The sequence below is a fragment of the Cucurbita moschata genome, unplaced genomic scaffold (assembly GCF_002738365.1).
Source record: "Cucurbita moschata cultivar Rifu unplaced genomic scaffold, Cmos_1.0 Cmo_Scf00041, whole genome shotgun sequence".
Lineage (NCBI taxonomy): Eukaryota > Viridiplantae > Streptophyta > Magnoliopsida > Cucurbitales > Cucurbitaceae > Cucurbita > Cucurbita moschata.
This window is the reverse complement of record NW_019268557.1, coordinates 406298-420708: the sequence shown is the minus strand read 5'-3', so window position 1 is coordinate 420708 and position 14411 is coordinate 406298. Positions and strand designations below refer to the sequence as shown.

At 38.8% G+C, this 14411-nt stretch overlaps 3 protein-coding genes across 8 annotated transcripts in view; 2 read left to right on the top strand and 1 right to left on the bottom strand.

The window, feature by feature from the left end:
• The window catches only part of LOC111433260 (FACT complex subunit SPT16-like), a 24442-nt gene extending 20671 nt beyond the window's left edge, over positions 1–3771 (top strand). For 2 of the 3 annotated variants that reach the window (XM_023070250.1, XM_023070248.1), the window contains exon 2: positions 97–3771. In XM_023070250.1, coding sequence (XP_022926018.1) covers positions 118–3339 — 3222 coding nt within the window. In that variant the 5' untranslated portion in view covers positions 97–117 and the 3' untranslated portion in view covers positions 3340–3771. Of the gene's footprint in view, positions 1–81 lie in introns of all 3 variants that reach the window. The other variant, XM_023070249.1, reaches the window with a different exon arrangement.
• Positions 3772–6305: 2534 nt separating this feature from the next.
• On the top strand, positions 6306–11526 carry LOC111433262 (BTB/POZ domain-containing protein At1g30440-like). 3 transcript variants are annotated; one of them, XM_023070256.1, is made up of 5 exons: positions 6306–6685; positions 7352–7417; positions 7985–8054; positions 8969–10198; positions 10881–11526. In XM_023070256.1, exons 2-5 carry the CDS (start codon positions 7359–7361, stop codon positions 11439–11441), a joined length of 1920 nt encoding a protein of 639 aa, XP_022926024.1. In that variant the 5' UTR covers positions 6306–6685; positions 7352–7358; the 3' UTR covers positions 11442–11526. The 3 variants fall into 3 exon arrangements, with proteins under 3 accessions (XP_022926024.1, XP_022926022.1, XP_022926021.1); XM_023070254.1 differs by having other exon boundaries at positions 6306–6750; XM_023070253.1 differs by having other exon boundaries at positions 6307–7226.
• A 554-nt stretch (positions 11527–12080) lies between these two features.
• Positions 12081–14411, bottom strand: part of LOC111433261 (serine/threonine-protein phosphatase 6 regulatory subunit 2) — a 14603-nt gene continuing 12272 nt past the window's right edge. Inside the window, exons 18-20 of one of the 2 annotated variants that reach the window (XM_023070251.1) lie at positions 14258–14287; positions 13651–13721; positions 12081–13007 (exon numbers count right to left, since the gene is read on the bottom strand). In XM_023070251.1, coding sequence (XP_022926019.1) covers positions 12407–13007; positions 13651–13721; positions 14258–14287 — 702 coding nt within the window. In that variant the 3' untranslated portion in view covers positions 12081–12406. Of the gene's footprint in view, positions 13008–13646; positions 13722–14257; positions 14288–14411 lie in introns of both variants that reach the window. The other variant, XM_023070252.1, reaches the window with a different exon arrangement.

Sequence of the window (14411 nt, the reverse complement as noted above, 5' to 3'; positions counted from 1 at the left end):
TTTTTTTTTTTTTTTTTTTTTTTTTTTTGTGACCCCCCCAAATATTTCTTATTTTTTTGGCTTATTCATCTGGTTCGGGTTTTGTTTGGTCGACAGTGTTGTGGCTCTATAGTCTCTATGGCTGATCGTAGAAATGGTAGTAGCCAACCTCCCAATGGGAAGGCCAGTGGAGCTGGGAATATGTATTCTATTGACCTAGTGAACTTCAGCACAAGACTGAAAGCTATATATTCTCATTGGGATGAGCACAAATCTGACATGTGGAGCTCTTCAGATGTACTAGCTATCGGGACACCTCCAGCATCAGAGGATCTGCGGTACCTCAAGTCTTCAGCGCTCCATATCTGGTTGTTAGGTTATGAGTTCCCAGAGACTATAATAGTGTTCACCAAGAAACAAATTCATTTTCTGTGTAGCCAAAAGAAGGCCTCTCTACTTGATGTTGTAAAAAAATCTGCCTCAGATGCCGTTGGTGCAGATGTTGTTATGCATGTGAAGGCAAAGAATGATGATGGTTCTTCCTTAATGGATGCTATATTTCGTGCTATTCGAGCTCAGTCAAAGGCAGATGGCATGGAGAACCCAGTAGTTGGATACATTGCTAGAGAAGCTCCTGAAGGGAACCTTCTAGAGACGTGGTCTGGGAAGCTGAAGAGTGCTAACTTTGAATTAGGTGACATAACAAATGGGTTATCTGACTTATTTGCTTGCAAAGATGATAATGAAATTATGAACATCAAGAAAGCCGCATTTTTAACTGTTAATGTGATGAAAAAAGTTGTGGTCCCAAAGTTGGAAAATGTGATTGACGAGGAGAAGAAAATCACCCATTCATCATTGATGGATGAGACAGAGAAAGCCATTCTGGAACCCTCAAAAGCTGGCGTGAAGTTAAAGACTGAAAATGTTGACATATGTTACCCTCCAATATTTCAGAGTGGAGGAGAGTTTGATCTCAGGCCCAGTGCTGCCAGCAATGATGAGTTACTTCACTATGATCCTGCAAGTGTGATAATATGTGCAGTGGGGTCCCGATACAAGAGCTATTGCTCTAATGTTGCCAGAACTTTCTTGATTGATGCGAATCCACTGCAAAGCAAGGCTTATGAGGTCCTTCTCAAAGCCCAAGAAGTGGCCATCAGTATGTTGAGGCCTGAAAATAGGGTGAATGCTGCATATGTAGCAGCTCTTTCTGTTGTCGAGAAAGAAGCTCCTGAATTGGTTCCCAATCTTACTAAATCAGCTGGGACAGGCATTGGACTTGAATTTCGTGAGTCTGGGTTGAATCTTAATGCCAAAAACGACCGCATAGTAAAGGCTGGCATGGTGTTTAATGTTACACTTGGTTTCCAGAACTTGAAGCCAACAGATAAATTGCAGAGTTCTGCAGGTAAAACGAAGAACCAAAACTTCTCATTATTGATTGCTGATACAGTTATCGTAGGCAAAGAGAAAACGGAAGTTTTGACTGCTCAAAGCTCGAAAAGTGTCAAAGACATAGCATATTCATTTAATGAGGATGAGGAGGAAGAAGATAAGTCCAAGGTAAAAACTGAAACTAAAGGAAAAGAGGCAGTAGTTTCAAAGACGACTCTAAGGTCAGATAATCATGAGATCTCAAAGGAGGAGCTTCGCAGGCAGCATCAGGCTGAACTTGCCCGTCAGAAGAATGAAGAAACAGCAAGGAGACTAGCTGGTGTCGGAAATGGAGCTGGAGATAATCGTTCTTCTATGAGAACTGCAGCAGACTTGGTTGCTTATAAGAGCGTGAATGATTTGCCATCTCAGAGAGATCTGATGATTCATATTGATCAGAAGAATGAAACTGTACTATTGCCTATTTATGGTAGCATGGTTCCATTCCATGTTGCTACTATAAGGACTGTCTCTAGTCAGCAGGATACCAACCGCACTTGTTATATTAGAATAATTTTCAATGTTCCCGGGACTCCTTTCAGTCCTCACGATGCAAATTCATTGAAATTCCAGGGATCTATCTACTTGAAGGAGGTTTCATTCCGCTCCAAAGACCCAAGACACATCAGTGAAGTAGTACAGCTAATTAAAACATTGCGGAGACAGGTTGTTGCTAGGGAGTCTGAGAGAGCAGAAAGGGCAACATTGGTTACACAGGAGAAGCTCCAGTTAGCTGGTAATCGTTTCAAGCCAATTAGGTTGCCGGAGCTTTGGATTCGCCCTCCTTTTGGTGGACGTGGCAGGAAGTTACCCGGGACTCTAGAAGCACATTTGAATGGATTTCGTTATGCTACCACTAGGTCAGAGGAACGGGTAGACATTATGTTTGGCAATGTCAAGCATGCATTTTTTCAGCCAGCAGAGAATGAAATGATCACTCTGCTTCATTTTCATCTGCACAACCATATAATGGTGGGGAATAAGAAAACCAAAGATGTACAGTTCTACGTTGAGGTGATGGATGTTGTCCAGACCATAGGAGGTGGAAAGAGATCAGCCTACGACCCAGATGAGATCGAGGAAGAGCAAAGGGAGAGGGACAGGAAGAATAAAATAAACATGGACTTTCAGAGTTTTGTAAACCGTGTCAATGATCTTTGGGGCCAGCCCCAATTCAATGGTCTTGACCTTGAGTTTGATCAGCCTCTGAGGGAGCTTGGATTTCATGGAGTTCCTTATAAATCTTCTGCATTTATTGTCCCGACCTCAACCTGCCTGGTTGAACTGATAGAAACTCCTTTTCTTGTTGTCACTCTCGGTGAAATTGAAATAGTAAATCTAGAGAGAGTTGGCTTTGGTCAGAAGAATTTTGACATGACAATTGTGTTTAAAGACTTCAAGCGAGATGTTCTTCGCATTGATTCTATCCCTTCCACGTCACTGGATGGTATCAAGGAATGGCTTGACACAACAGACATTAAATATTATGAAAGTAAGCTGAATTTGAACTGGCGACAGATTCTTAAGACGATAACTGATGATCCACAGAGCTTCATTGATGATGGTGGATGGGAATTCTTGAATTTAGAAGCTACTGACTCTGAATCTGACCACTCTGGGGAGTCAGACAAGGGGTATGAGCCATCAGATGTTGAGCCTGAATCTGACTCCGAAGATGATGATTCTGATAGTGCATCATTAGTGGAGTCGGAGGATGAGGAAGAAGAAGATTCTGACGGTGATTCGGAGGAGGAGCAAGGGAAGACATGGGAGGAGTTGGAGAGGGAAGCAAGCAATGCAGACAGGGAAAAGGGAGATGAATCGGACAGTGAAGAAGAGAGAAAGCGAAGAAAGATGAAAACTTTTGGGAAGTTTCGAGCTGGACCTAGTGGTAATGTCCCCAAGCGGCCGAAGATTAGGTGAATTCCATTGGACACCATTGTTTTATCTTAATATAATGTGGTTTTTGTGGATCAGATTTAGTTCTAGTTCTTTAGCAAGATCTGCCTTATGTTATTCAGCTGTCCAACTTTGGTTGCAATATAATCCTTGAGCTGTTCGGTAAAGAGTGTTATGATCGTTTCGTAGTATGATGTTTAATTAGGAACATTCTCTGCTTGTAAATGTTTAGCATAGCTTTCATCCATTTTCGACAGATTGACAAGAAGCTGATGTGCCATCTGCTGGTTAAGTCTGTAGCGTTCACAAAAAGCAGACTTTTATCTGGTTTAGTTTTTTAGTTGGTAATGTAGTTGTGCTGTTCCTCTTGAAAAAGTTCCGTTCCATGTAGAATCGCCATTACATTTTTGGTAGTACACTTGGCGGAGGAGCTCTTCTATCTCATCTGCCTCTTTACTTCTGCTTGTTACGCTTTCTTTTTTCCCTTTGTTACTGAACGGTCTGAATGATCTGTTATTAGAGCGTCGTTCCTCCCTTAATGTTCCCAAGTTTTGAAATCTCAAGTATTCGGCATTACATTCTGATTTCTGGTGACCGATTTTTTAAGAGATTGTGTAGGCTGTTTAGTAATGTTCATTAATATTTTGGTTGCTTTCAATTAAGATTGAATTTATTTGCCCCTTACTTTTTAAATTTTCTATCAATGTTTCCTAAGTAGAAAATGTTTCCTAAGTTTTAAGGAAAATATAGGAGTGATTAAAATGAAAAGGTCAGAAATTAGTAGCATGAGATCTCACGTCTGAACAAAACATTTTTTATATGAGCGTAGAAATCTCTCTCTAGATACATTTTAAAATCATGAGACTAACGGAGATGCGTAACGGATTAAAACGGACAATATCTGTTAGCCCAAGATTAACTACAAATTCTTCGGTTCCCAATATCTGTTAAAACGGACAAACATTTTGAATCTTATTTGAACGGATTCTTTGGTTTCCAATCCAAATTTAGAAGACCCGTTGTTGTTGAGACGGTAAACGCTTCCTTTCCAAAAGAATGTATAATGTAATGTGAAAGAGAAGATAGGATTTCTGACAAAGGAAGGGAAAAAGAATGGTTAGAAACTCCATTTTGTCTCCCCAAACGCAACGCTATTCAGACAAACAAGGCACGGTTTGTTTCAACTTTCAACGCCTTTTCTCACCCTCTTACTTCCACATGCTCTTCTTTTCTTTTTTTTTCTTTTTTTTTTTTTTTTGTGACATTGAAATTTCTGCCACACAACATTCATAATTATTGTCTTTCCCACAACATTTTTCTACACTTTTACCCTTTTTATTTTTTATTGGTAGGCTAAGTGTACATCAAACCCAATCAAACACAGCAATATTAGAGAAACTTTATTAGAGAATGTTTGGTTTGGTAAACGTAGGGACCCTTCTTTATGTCAATAAACGATTTAAAATGCTGACATATCACTTAACAAATAGTTCGTATTATAAGGTAAGCACACTATATGGGTGTCCACGAGTAGGTCAACTATGCATCTTTCCAAGTAGGTCGAGCTATTATTTGGTAAAGATAGTCAAGTATTAAATAGCTAATAAGGAGTTTGGTCTCATTTTTTGATAATATCATGCGCAATTAATGCAAAACAAACTCTTTGTCTAATTTAGTAATGGATAAGTCTACTCCATCTCAATACATTAAGTCATTATTTAGTAAAGATAGTGATAAACTATCATAAGCTATGTTGAGTTAATAACTAAATTATATATATATACATGAGCTTTCAAGTAGTCCCATCTAAATATCAATCAAACTTTTATTCCATAGGGAGAGAGGCAACTACCCTTAATGGACCACAATTTCCTTTAATATTTGACAAGCTGTATTAGTGTTATTATTTATTTTTTTCTTCACATGCCATGATTGGTTGTAAGTTGAGCAAAAAGTAATTTAGTTGGTTAAATATCTACTTCCACGAAACTCTATTCTATTAAACACGTATTACTATATCAAAAGTGAAAGTTGAATCATCGACTTTTGAGATGATAATTGATGTCTTATCTACTGAACTATGTTCAAACGGACAATTATTGGAGTTGATTAGAATATGTATTTTCGATTAAACGATTAAATTATGTTCGAGCAACCCACTCCACATGTTATTCAACTCAAATATATTATACATATACACATGTACCGTCATCTAATTTAACCCGATCTAATATTTTACTAAATTTTGAGTTTACAAAGGGACAAAACTTGTAATTTTATTAACATTTGGTTTATAAAAAAGTAATGGTTCCTTCACCTACCGGTTGCCTCTCATTGGAGACCTTGGAAGCTTTCTTCACCAACCTTGATTATAAGTTAGAACCTAAAAGATGTGGCTTAGAAATAGCAGCTTTTATCATTCAAATAAAGTACGGATTTTTGTCTAATAGTTGCAAATTACAAAACCCAATAATTCTATGTGGAAGAAAAGAAAAAAATGGTTTTTATATTGAATGGATAATTAAAGTGATTAAGGAAGAAAAGTAGGCTTAATTCAAAAAATGTGGATTTTTTAAGGTAAGCAAGAAAGAAAAGGGAGAATTCCCATGTAAAGCAACTAAGAAGACAGATCTTTCCTTTGGAATAAGGAAGAAAGATGGCATTTTTTTTGTATTATGGTCATAAAAATGGGCCTTTTATTGTCTTAAAAGCTCATATATTGTCTTCCATTTACATCAATAGAGGCAGAAAAACGTCTCGGTCAATCCTAGAAATCATGGACCCATGGCAATGAGGCAATGAGGTAATGAAAACCCTTTTAATCAATTAGTATTTGCTTTGTAAGTTTCGCTGAATTCTTTAACATTAACAGTAAAATATGTTTGTATATATATATATATATAATCCTCCAAAAGAGGCCAAAATTATGTATCCACATGGCCTAGCTGGACAAAAACGGATAGCTACCATCAAAGAAAAAAAAAAAGAAACGGATAGCTGTTACTTCCAAGCTTCTAAATTTGTGAGTAAACTGAGGAATTGTTCTTCATTTAATCCAGATTATGATCTGGGTCAACTGCGTTACTGTTGGGGCCATGTTTAAAGATGCTTAAGGAACAAAATACTAGAAAGTAATGAGTGTGTTTCAAGGCAAAGGTCCCCACATGTGCATCTGGAAAATGGTCTCTTTCTCTCAGAGCTGCCATTAATTGTAAACCGGCGTTGGTTTCTTCAATTTCAGTATCTCTCAACCCCCGCTTGGCTCAGGCTGGCTTTATGGCAAATGGGTCTCGCGTGGACATTGCTTTCAGCATTACTCTTAGTCGTAACGCAACGAGTAACGCCTTCCTGCCCTTTTCTTTAATCACTGGTATGAGTGGTTTTTTGTTTTGGTCCTTTCTTCCTCGTTGGCGTTTGGATTTTGGAATCTTCTAGGTGAGTTTGGGAGGCTGGAAGAAAGAAGAAACCATAAACTTCTTCTTCTTCTTCTTCGAACATCTGGTTGGTTTTAGGTCTAAACTTGAGGGGGTTGAACTAATTTTCTGTCCTGATTTGCTTAAATCTGTTTTTGAGGTTCTGGGTGTTCATGTTTTCTGGGTGTTGGTGTATTTTGGTGATGTTGGAGGCTGGAGGTTCTGTTCTAGTGAACTCAGGACTCAATTTGTAAAGGGATTTGCCCATTTTTTTCTCTATATTGATAGATTGTAGCCGTTTCTTCTTGAAGTTTTACAGTGTTTTACTAGTTTAAAACAATACCCAGAAACCAGTCAACGAACTGCATTGCCGCTGGTTTTGGAAATTTGAGCTTTGGGTTTTTCTAAGGTTCTCTGCTGATTTCAGTCTTAACGAGAAACTGGGCCGAGGATTGCTTCAGTTTCTGCTAATACAAGCCTTTTACAGTAGCTACCAAGGTAATGTGGGGGCTTTTTATGGCCTCTGTTCAGGAGGTTCTGTGTTGCTTGATGGATACTTCGAAGTTTAGCTAGGTAGTGTTTTGATGCCCTTGCATTCAAGTTTTTTTCTCCTTTTTTTTCAGTGGAAAGATGGCTTGCGTGAAGCTAGGATCCAAAACTGATGCTTTCCAGAGGCAAGGACAAGCCTGGTATGGACCCTGAAATTTAAACTCTTTACATTTCTTTCCTGCATCAGATATTGGTTCTGTAACTTGCAGAGAGTTCTTGTAACGGCCAGGTACACCGCCAGTAGATATTGTCCTCTTTGGACTTTCCCTCAAGGTTTTAAAACGCGCTTGCTAGTAAAAGGTTTCCACACCCTTATAAAAGAAGGTTTCCACACCCTTATAAAAGAAGGTTTCCATACCTTTATAAACAAGGTTTCTACAGTTCTCTTCATCTATCTCAATGAAGTAGGTAGTGATATAATTAGGTGCTTTCAACTCGCACCAACCTGCTCTAGAAAAATTTAACAAACTTTTGATAGTTTCTCTTAGGATTCACCAACTATGCCTGTACATGTCGGTTGTTCTGGGATTTGTTCCTTCATTGTTCATAGCTAAGATGAAAAGTTTAAATTCAAGAAATATAGGCTTGTTTTAGGGTCGTGTCTGAATCTGGCACCTGTCGACTTCGCTAATACAGAACTCGTCGGGAGCAGAATGAATAAGGGGAAACCTTCGTACTTGACTTATGCTTTTTGTTAATGGCTGCAGGTTCTGCACTAGTGGATTGCCTAGTGATGTTATTGTTGAAGTTGGAGAGATGTCATTCCATCTACACAAGGTATTTGTGTTAAATTTGAATCATTCTATTTTTTAAAAAAATAATTCTAAAGAAGAATCTTGGAGAATCCTCCCTCCCCTTATGTTTGGAGCTGTTTGGGACAACTTATGTAAATATTAATTGTTGTCATTGAAGTGGAACAGTTTTCCCAACCTAAAATGTTATAGGTTATGAAGGTTGTAAGATATTAATGTCCTGACCTCTTAGGCGTTTAGGTTCAGGGATTGACTGCTCGACTTATATCCTCGATTACTACCTTGGTACAAGCATAGTTCTAGAACAAAATATCTATACATGATAGGGGAGTTAATGTAACAACCCAAGACCACCGCTAGCAGATATTGTCTGCTTTGGTCTGTTTTGTATCGCCCTCAGTCTCATGGTTTTAAAACACATCTACTAGGGAGAGGTTTTCACACCCTTATCAAGAATGTTTCGTTCCCCTCTCGAACTGATGCGGGATCTCACAATCCACTACTCTTGGGGACCAGCGTCCTCGCTGGCACACCGCCCGATGTTTGACTCTGATACCATTTGTAACAGCCAAAACTACCGCTAGTAGATATTGTCCGCTATGGCCCGTTACATATTGCCATCAGCCTCACGGTTTTTAAAACATGTCTATTAGGGAGAGTTTCCACACTCTTATCAGAGAATGTTTTGTTCCCCTCTCCAACCGATGTGGGATCTTACAGTTAACCTCCTCAAGGACTTGGCTCAGTGGCTGACATCTTTGAATACCGAGTTATAGTTTTAAACCTGTTATCTTTGAGCTGCTGCCTCAGTTTATGAATATTTCACAAGTTTTCTGATTATAAAGGATTGTAATGTTAGAAGATAGCCTTGCTTATTAGAAAAGTATGTATTATGCATATGCTTCATTCATTAAAATTCTTTACTTTTCATGACTGCAGTTCCCTCTGCTATCCAGAAGTGGGGTTATGGAAAGAATGATTGCTGAAGCACCTGAAGAACAGGAGGAAGGAGGTGTAATAACTATTCCCGACATTCCGGGGGGTGCTAAAACATTTGAACTGGTCGCCAAGTTTTGCTACGGAGTGAAACTTGAACTTACAGCCTCAAATGTTGTCTACCTCCGATATGCCGCCGAACGTCTAGAAATGACTGAGGAGTATGGGGAGGGTAATCTCATTTATCAGACTGAGGCCTTCCTGAATCAAGTTGTCCTCAAAAGCTGGAAGGACTCTCTGATGGCACTACAGACCTGTGATGATGCTCTCTTCCATACAGATGAGCTCCATATTACTAGAAGGTGTATCGAGTCACTAGCTATTAAGGCGTGCACTGACCCAAGTTTATTCGGGTGGCCAATTATAGAGCACGGAGGACCCATGCAAAGTCCTGGTGGCAGTGTTTTGTGGAATGGCATAAGTACCGGAGCGAGGCCGAAAAATTCAAGTCTAGATTGGTGGTATGAGGATGCAGCGACCTTGAGCTTGCCTCTCTACACGAGGTTAATTTCTGTCATGGAATCACGTGGTATCAAACAGGAAATTATTGCAGGGTCTGTCACTTCCTATGCTAAAAGGTACATTCCTGGTCTAAATCGACGTCAAGGTCCTAGTGAAGCGAGTAGTCGGCTGGCACCGGTGGCTTTGGGGATGCCACCCTCAGAGGACGAACAAAAACTTTTACTAGAAGAAATTGATAGGATGCTTCCAATGCAGAAGAGCCTAGTTCCAACTAAGTTTCTTTTTGGTTTATTGCGGACATCCATGATTCTTCGAGTTAATCCCTCGTGTATCTCGAACTTAGAGAAAAGGATCGGGATGCAGCTCGATCAAGCCACTTTAGAAGATCTTTTGATGCCCAATTTCTCCTACTCCATGGAGACTCTTTACAATGTTGATTGTATACAAAGGATTCTTGAGCACTTCCTAGCAGTGGATCAATTCAATGAGGGAGGTGCCTCTCCATGTTCTATTGATGATGAACAACTGATAGGGTCACCCTCTTTGCCACCGATTACCATGGTCGCTAAACTGATAGATGGATACCTTGCAGAAGTAGCTCCCGATGTTAATTTGAAGCTTCCCAAGTTTCAAGCTCTTGCTGCTGCAGTTCCTGATTACGCTAGACCTTTGGATGATGGCCTTTATCGTGCTATAGATATATATCTGAAGGTATGGATTCTCTTATGTTAGCAGTTGAATTGCATATTACTATACAGCTGCTAGTCATATTGATGTCTAACTTGGTTGGCTGCATCATTTGGAAGAAATTTTTTGGTCAAATTTTTAATGTTGCCTGATGTTGTATGCTTCTTGATTTACTTGGCTCTTTTTTCTTATCCGAATCCGCTTAAAATGTTACTTGTTGTCATACATTCTGAAGTGTTCGTGTGAGATCCCACATTGGTTGGGAAGGAGAATGAAACACTCTTTATGAGGGTGTGGAAACCTCTCCTAGCATCTTCGTTTTAAAAACCGTGAGGGGAAACCCGAAAGGGAAATCCCAAATTACCAGTCGTCTTTATCGTTCAAGTTTTTCTAAAGGAGGCCATAAAAGCAATCATATCTCAAATCTCAACCCCTTGAAAATTCCTTCTTTAATCTCTATGTCAAATATCCCAAGAACAAAAATTGAGTACCTAAGCAAGCTTGAGGTTTGGTTATGTTCCTACTCTCTGATACCACACCTGTTTCTTCATTGTTCATGAGCAAGTTACTAGTTTAATTTCTGACTAAAAAAGAACCTGACCGCTGTAACTTGTTTTAATTTTATGCACTGAAGCAGGAATAAGCTTAAAATTTGGCTATGGCTTGATAATGTATGCTAATTTTTTCGAATGTTGTTAATCTGCAGTCACACCCATGGCTGGGAGAATCCGACCGAGAACAGCTATGTCGATTGATGGACTGCCAGAAGCTTTCTTTAGAAGCTTGTACCCATGCTGCACAGAACGAGAGACTGCCCCTTAGAATCATTGTTCAAGTACTCTTTTTTGAGCAGCTTCAGCTCAGGACCTCAATTGCCGGCTGTTTTTTGGTTTCAGACAATCTTGATGGATCCAGACAGTTGAGAAGTGGGGTTGTTGGATCCAATGAAGGAGGTTGGGGAACATCTGCTGTTAGGGAGAATCAGGTTTTGAAGGTGGGGATGGATAACATGAGGATGAGAGTGTCTGAGCTCGAGAAGGAATGCTCAAACATGAAGCAAGAGATCGAGAAGTTGGGACGAACAAAGGGTTCGAGTGCGTGGGGAAGCGTGTCGAAGAAGTTTGGGTTCAAGTTGAAGTCTCAAATGTGCAGTGCTCAAGAGGGTTCAGTGAGTAAGCAGCAATATAGTGGGAATAGGAAAGGAGAAAAAGTGAAGAACAGCATGGGAAAGCAGAACAAGAGTATTGATGCAATTTCAAATGAGTAGATAGAAAGACCTTTTCACCACTTTGCTTTATTTGTTTCACTCACAATGTCCTTAACTGCTAAAGAAGAGGTCCATTGCTTGCCCCTTTCTTGCATTTCTTTATATTATCCATTGCTTCCCCCCTACCATTTTATAAGGGGAAACACAAATCTCTATGTTGTTTGTTCCTATTTAGTTCCAAAGCACCTTCAAAAATGCATCTCTTCTGAATATACTACTTTTAGTACAAAAATATAAAACAAAAAATCAATTAGAGAATTTTTAAGTAAATTTTATTGTTAATATTATATTTATATTAGCGTAAAAATGTCAACATCTTTAAGCCAATAGAACCGAACCAAAAATTTTAAAAAGAAATGTCTTATCAATTTATCCATAACTCAACTAACTCAGATATATGTCTTCGAGAAGGGTCGTCACCCCACTAGTTAAACATTATTAAAAAAAAAAAAAAAATCCTATGTGGGAAGATAATAGCCGTACACTTGTATTTGATGATATGCTGTCATCACACTAAAAGTATGCATAAACAAAAGATGAGGAATACCCAGATTCAACCACACATGCTGGGCTCTTGTGCGATACTTTTCCGATTTGTTCAGCGCGTACTCGAATTTAATCCCACAATCATCAATATTCTGCACAATAGTGTTCCATAAGCAGAGGTAAAGTTTTGCAGACGGAGAATTAAGATAAACCTTGTCGGCGCCCATCAACAACTAAAGTACTATTCAATTACTCGCAAAAAAATATCTGACATCAGAACCTTCTGCCAAACATAAGACGACCTCAACTTTTCTACCGAGGGTGAGAAAGAATAATCAACCTATTATACCTTCACCTTGCCCCATTGATTGATGTACACAAGGATCTAAGAATACAGTACCCTACCCAGCAAAACATGCCTAAGGGTTCATCTACCCACAGGATCAACGTTGAACATATCAGTCAGCGTTTCTTTTGAACTAGTTCCCAGCTTCCTTTGGGATCTTGTCGCCCATTGCTATATCACTGGCTTCTGCATCATTGACTGTTTCCTCACTAGTGGTAGATTTTGATTTTATATTGATGTTTTCCCCGGATTTCGACAGATCAGAAGAATCCAGTTTATCATGATCACTGGTTGGTGATGGTCCTTGTCCAACTACAGCTTCTTCACCAGTCGATGCATCAGCGGATAGAGAGGGTTCTGCGGCATCTGGTTCAGTAACCTCTGAAACTACTGCAGCTTCCCCATTAGGAAGTGTTAAAGATGAACCTTCATCGTTTGAGGTCTCCCTCCATTCGACCCATTCAGGCGGCTTGTCAGTCTCGTTGGCTACAATTTCTTTTGAACTGCTTGTTACATTGCGTGAGTTATCTGATGTCCCTTGTGAATCTGGAGAAGGTGCTACAGTGTCATTCAAATCACCATCTTCACCAACAAAATCATCACCACCATCCTTGACGACTTCTCCAGTCTCTTTAATACCCGGGGTAGGAGAATCAAGCAAGCCAGTTGTACGATCATTTTCAATTAAATCATTCTCAAAAGCAAGCCAATTTGAATTCGTAAAGAGAGAGCCACTGAATACAACAGAAAAGCATCTTAATTAATTAACTGATGAGAGGTGGGGGGGGGGGGATATTCAGGGCATAGACAGATGTCACTAGAGAAAAAAAAAGCTCGACTTAACTTGATTAGATTGACCAACCTCATTTAATAATATACCAAATGCCTAGAATATAATGGCAAGAGAAATAAAAGAAAGACCATGTTATACAAAATAAATAAGTAAAATGAGTAGACATTATTTTGAAGGAGAAAATATTAAAACGAGGATAAAATTCTAATCAAGAAAGATTCTTGCGCTGACCTCAACCACCAAATATCAATCCCCAAGTGTTTTCACATACAGAGTTTTTTTTCCATTTCCACCATTAATGTCCGCCTTCGTTCTCCAACCCTTTCCTTTTCTCCATCACTTAAACCCGACCGTCTACCTCTCACTCTTCTTCTTTAATTTTTTAATGTTTATTTTTCCCTAGAACAAATATCAACCACTTGCTCATTTTTAATAAATGCATCCATAGAAGAATTGGTTACCATCACATTACACATCTTACTATGGAAATCACCTCATTTTCTCAAATGTAACACAATAGTTCTAGATTCTCGGTAACCATTTGTTAGAAAATAAAAATCATTGAAGGGATTGGATTTACCTACCTTTCCTGGTCATCGCCTAGACGCAGAGAGGATATAACAACTTCTGCAGATTCATCATCGAAATAAACATCCTGCAAAAGCTCTACATCAGGAAACACTTCTACATTCTAAAGACAATTTCCTACAAGACCATCCCAAAAGCAAAATATTAACATTAGCCAACCCAAAGGAAATATTTGGAAATATCTAAATCCCTTGCATGGTGAAGTATAAACCACCTCGAAGTCTATGAGGACATTCAAATATCATATCCACTAATCTTTGCGCACATATAGGCAATTGTAATTTACTTGCAGAAACTGAAACCTAAGATAGTCATAGTGTGACACCAAAACCATGCCTAGCAACCAATACATACGGCTTATTCTATCAAAGCCTTCCACCAGCTTATCATGACATGACAAGAACCTAATAGTCATTCACTATCATCTTTCACAAACAATGAAACAACGCAGTATATAGCAAGCAATTCTGATTAGAAGGAAAAAAAATAAACACAATTTTTTTTTTTAAAGGATAAACACGGCTCAAAATGCACTCATGCAAGTTCATTCAGAAGATTTAGCCTTCCCATTCAAAAAGTAAAGGTGAATTACTGTCATCATACCTCATCATCACGTTCAAGTGAGCCATGAGCCTGAAAAGTAAAAAAATAATTGGTGAACAAGAGATATAATCAAGAATATATTAAAGCCCATTTAATATGAGATTTGCATGGTTCAAGTACAAGCAAAAATCTTTTTTTTTTTTTTTTTTTTTTT

Coding starts and splice junctions, on each gene's coding strand:
- LOC111433262 (XM_023070256.1), top strand. CDS start 7,359: ATGGCTTGCGTGAAGCTAGGATCCAAAACTGATGCTTTCCAGAGGCAA. Junction 8,055..8,968: donor TGTCATTCCATCTACACAAG/GTATTTGTGTTA, acceptor TCATGACTGCAG/TTCCCTCTGCTATCCAGAAG. Junction 10,199..10,880: donor CTATAGATATATATCTGAAG/GTATGGATTCTC, acceptor GTTAATCTGCAG/TCACACCCATGGCTGGGAGA.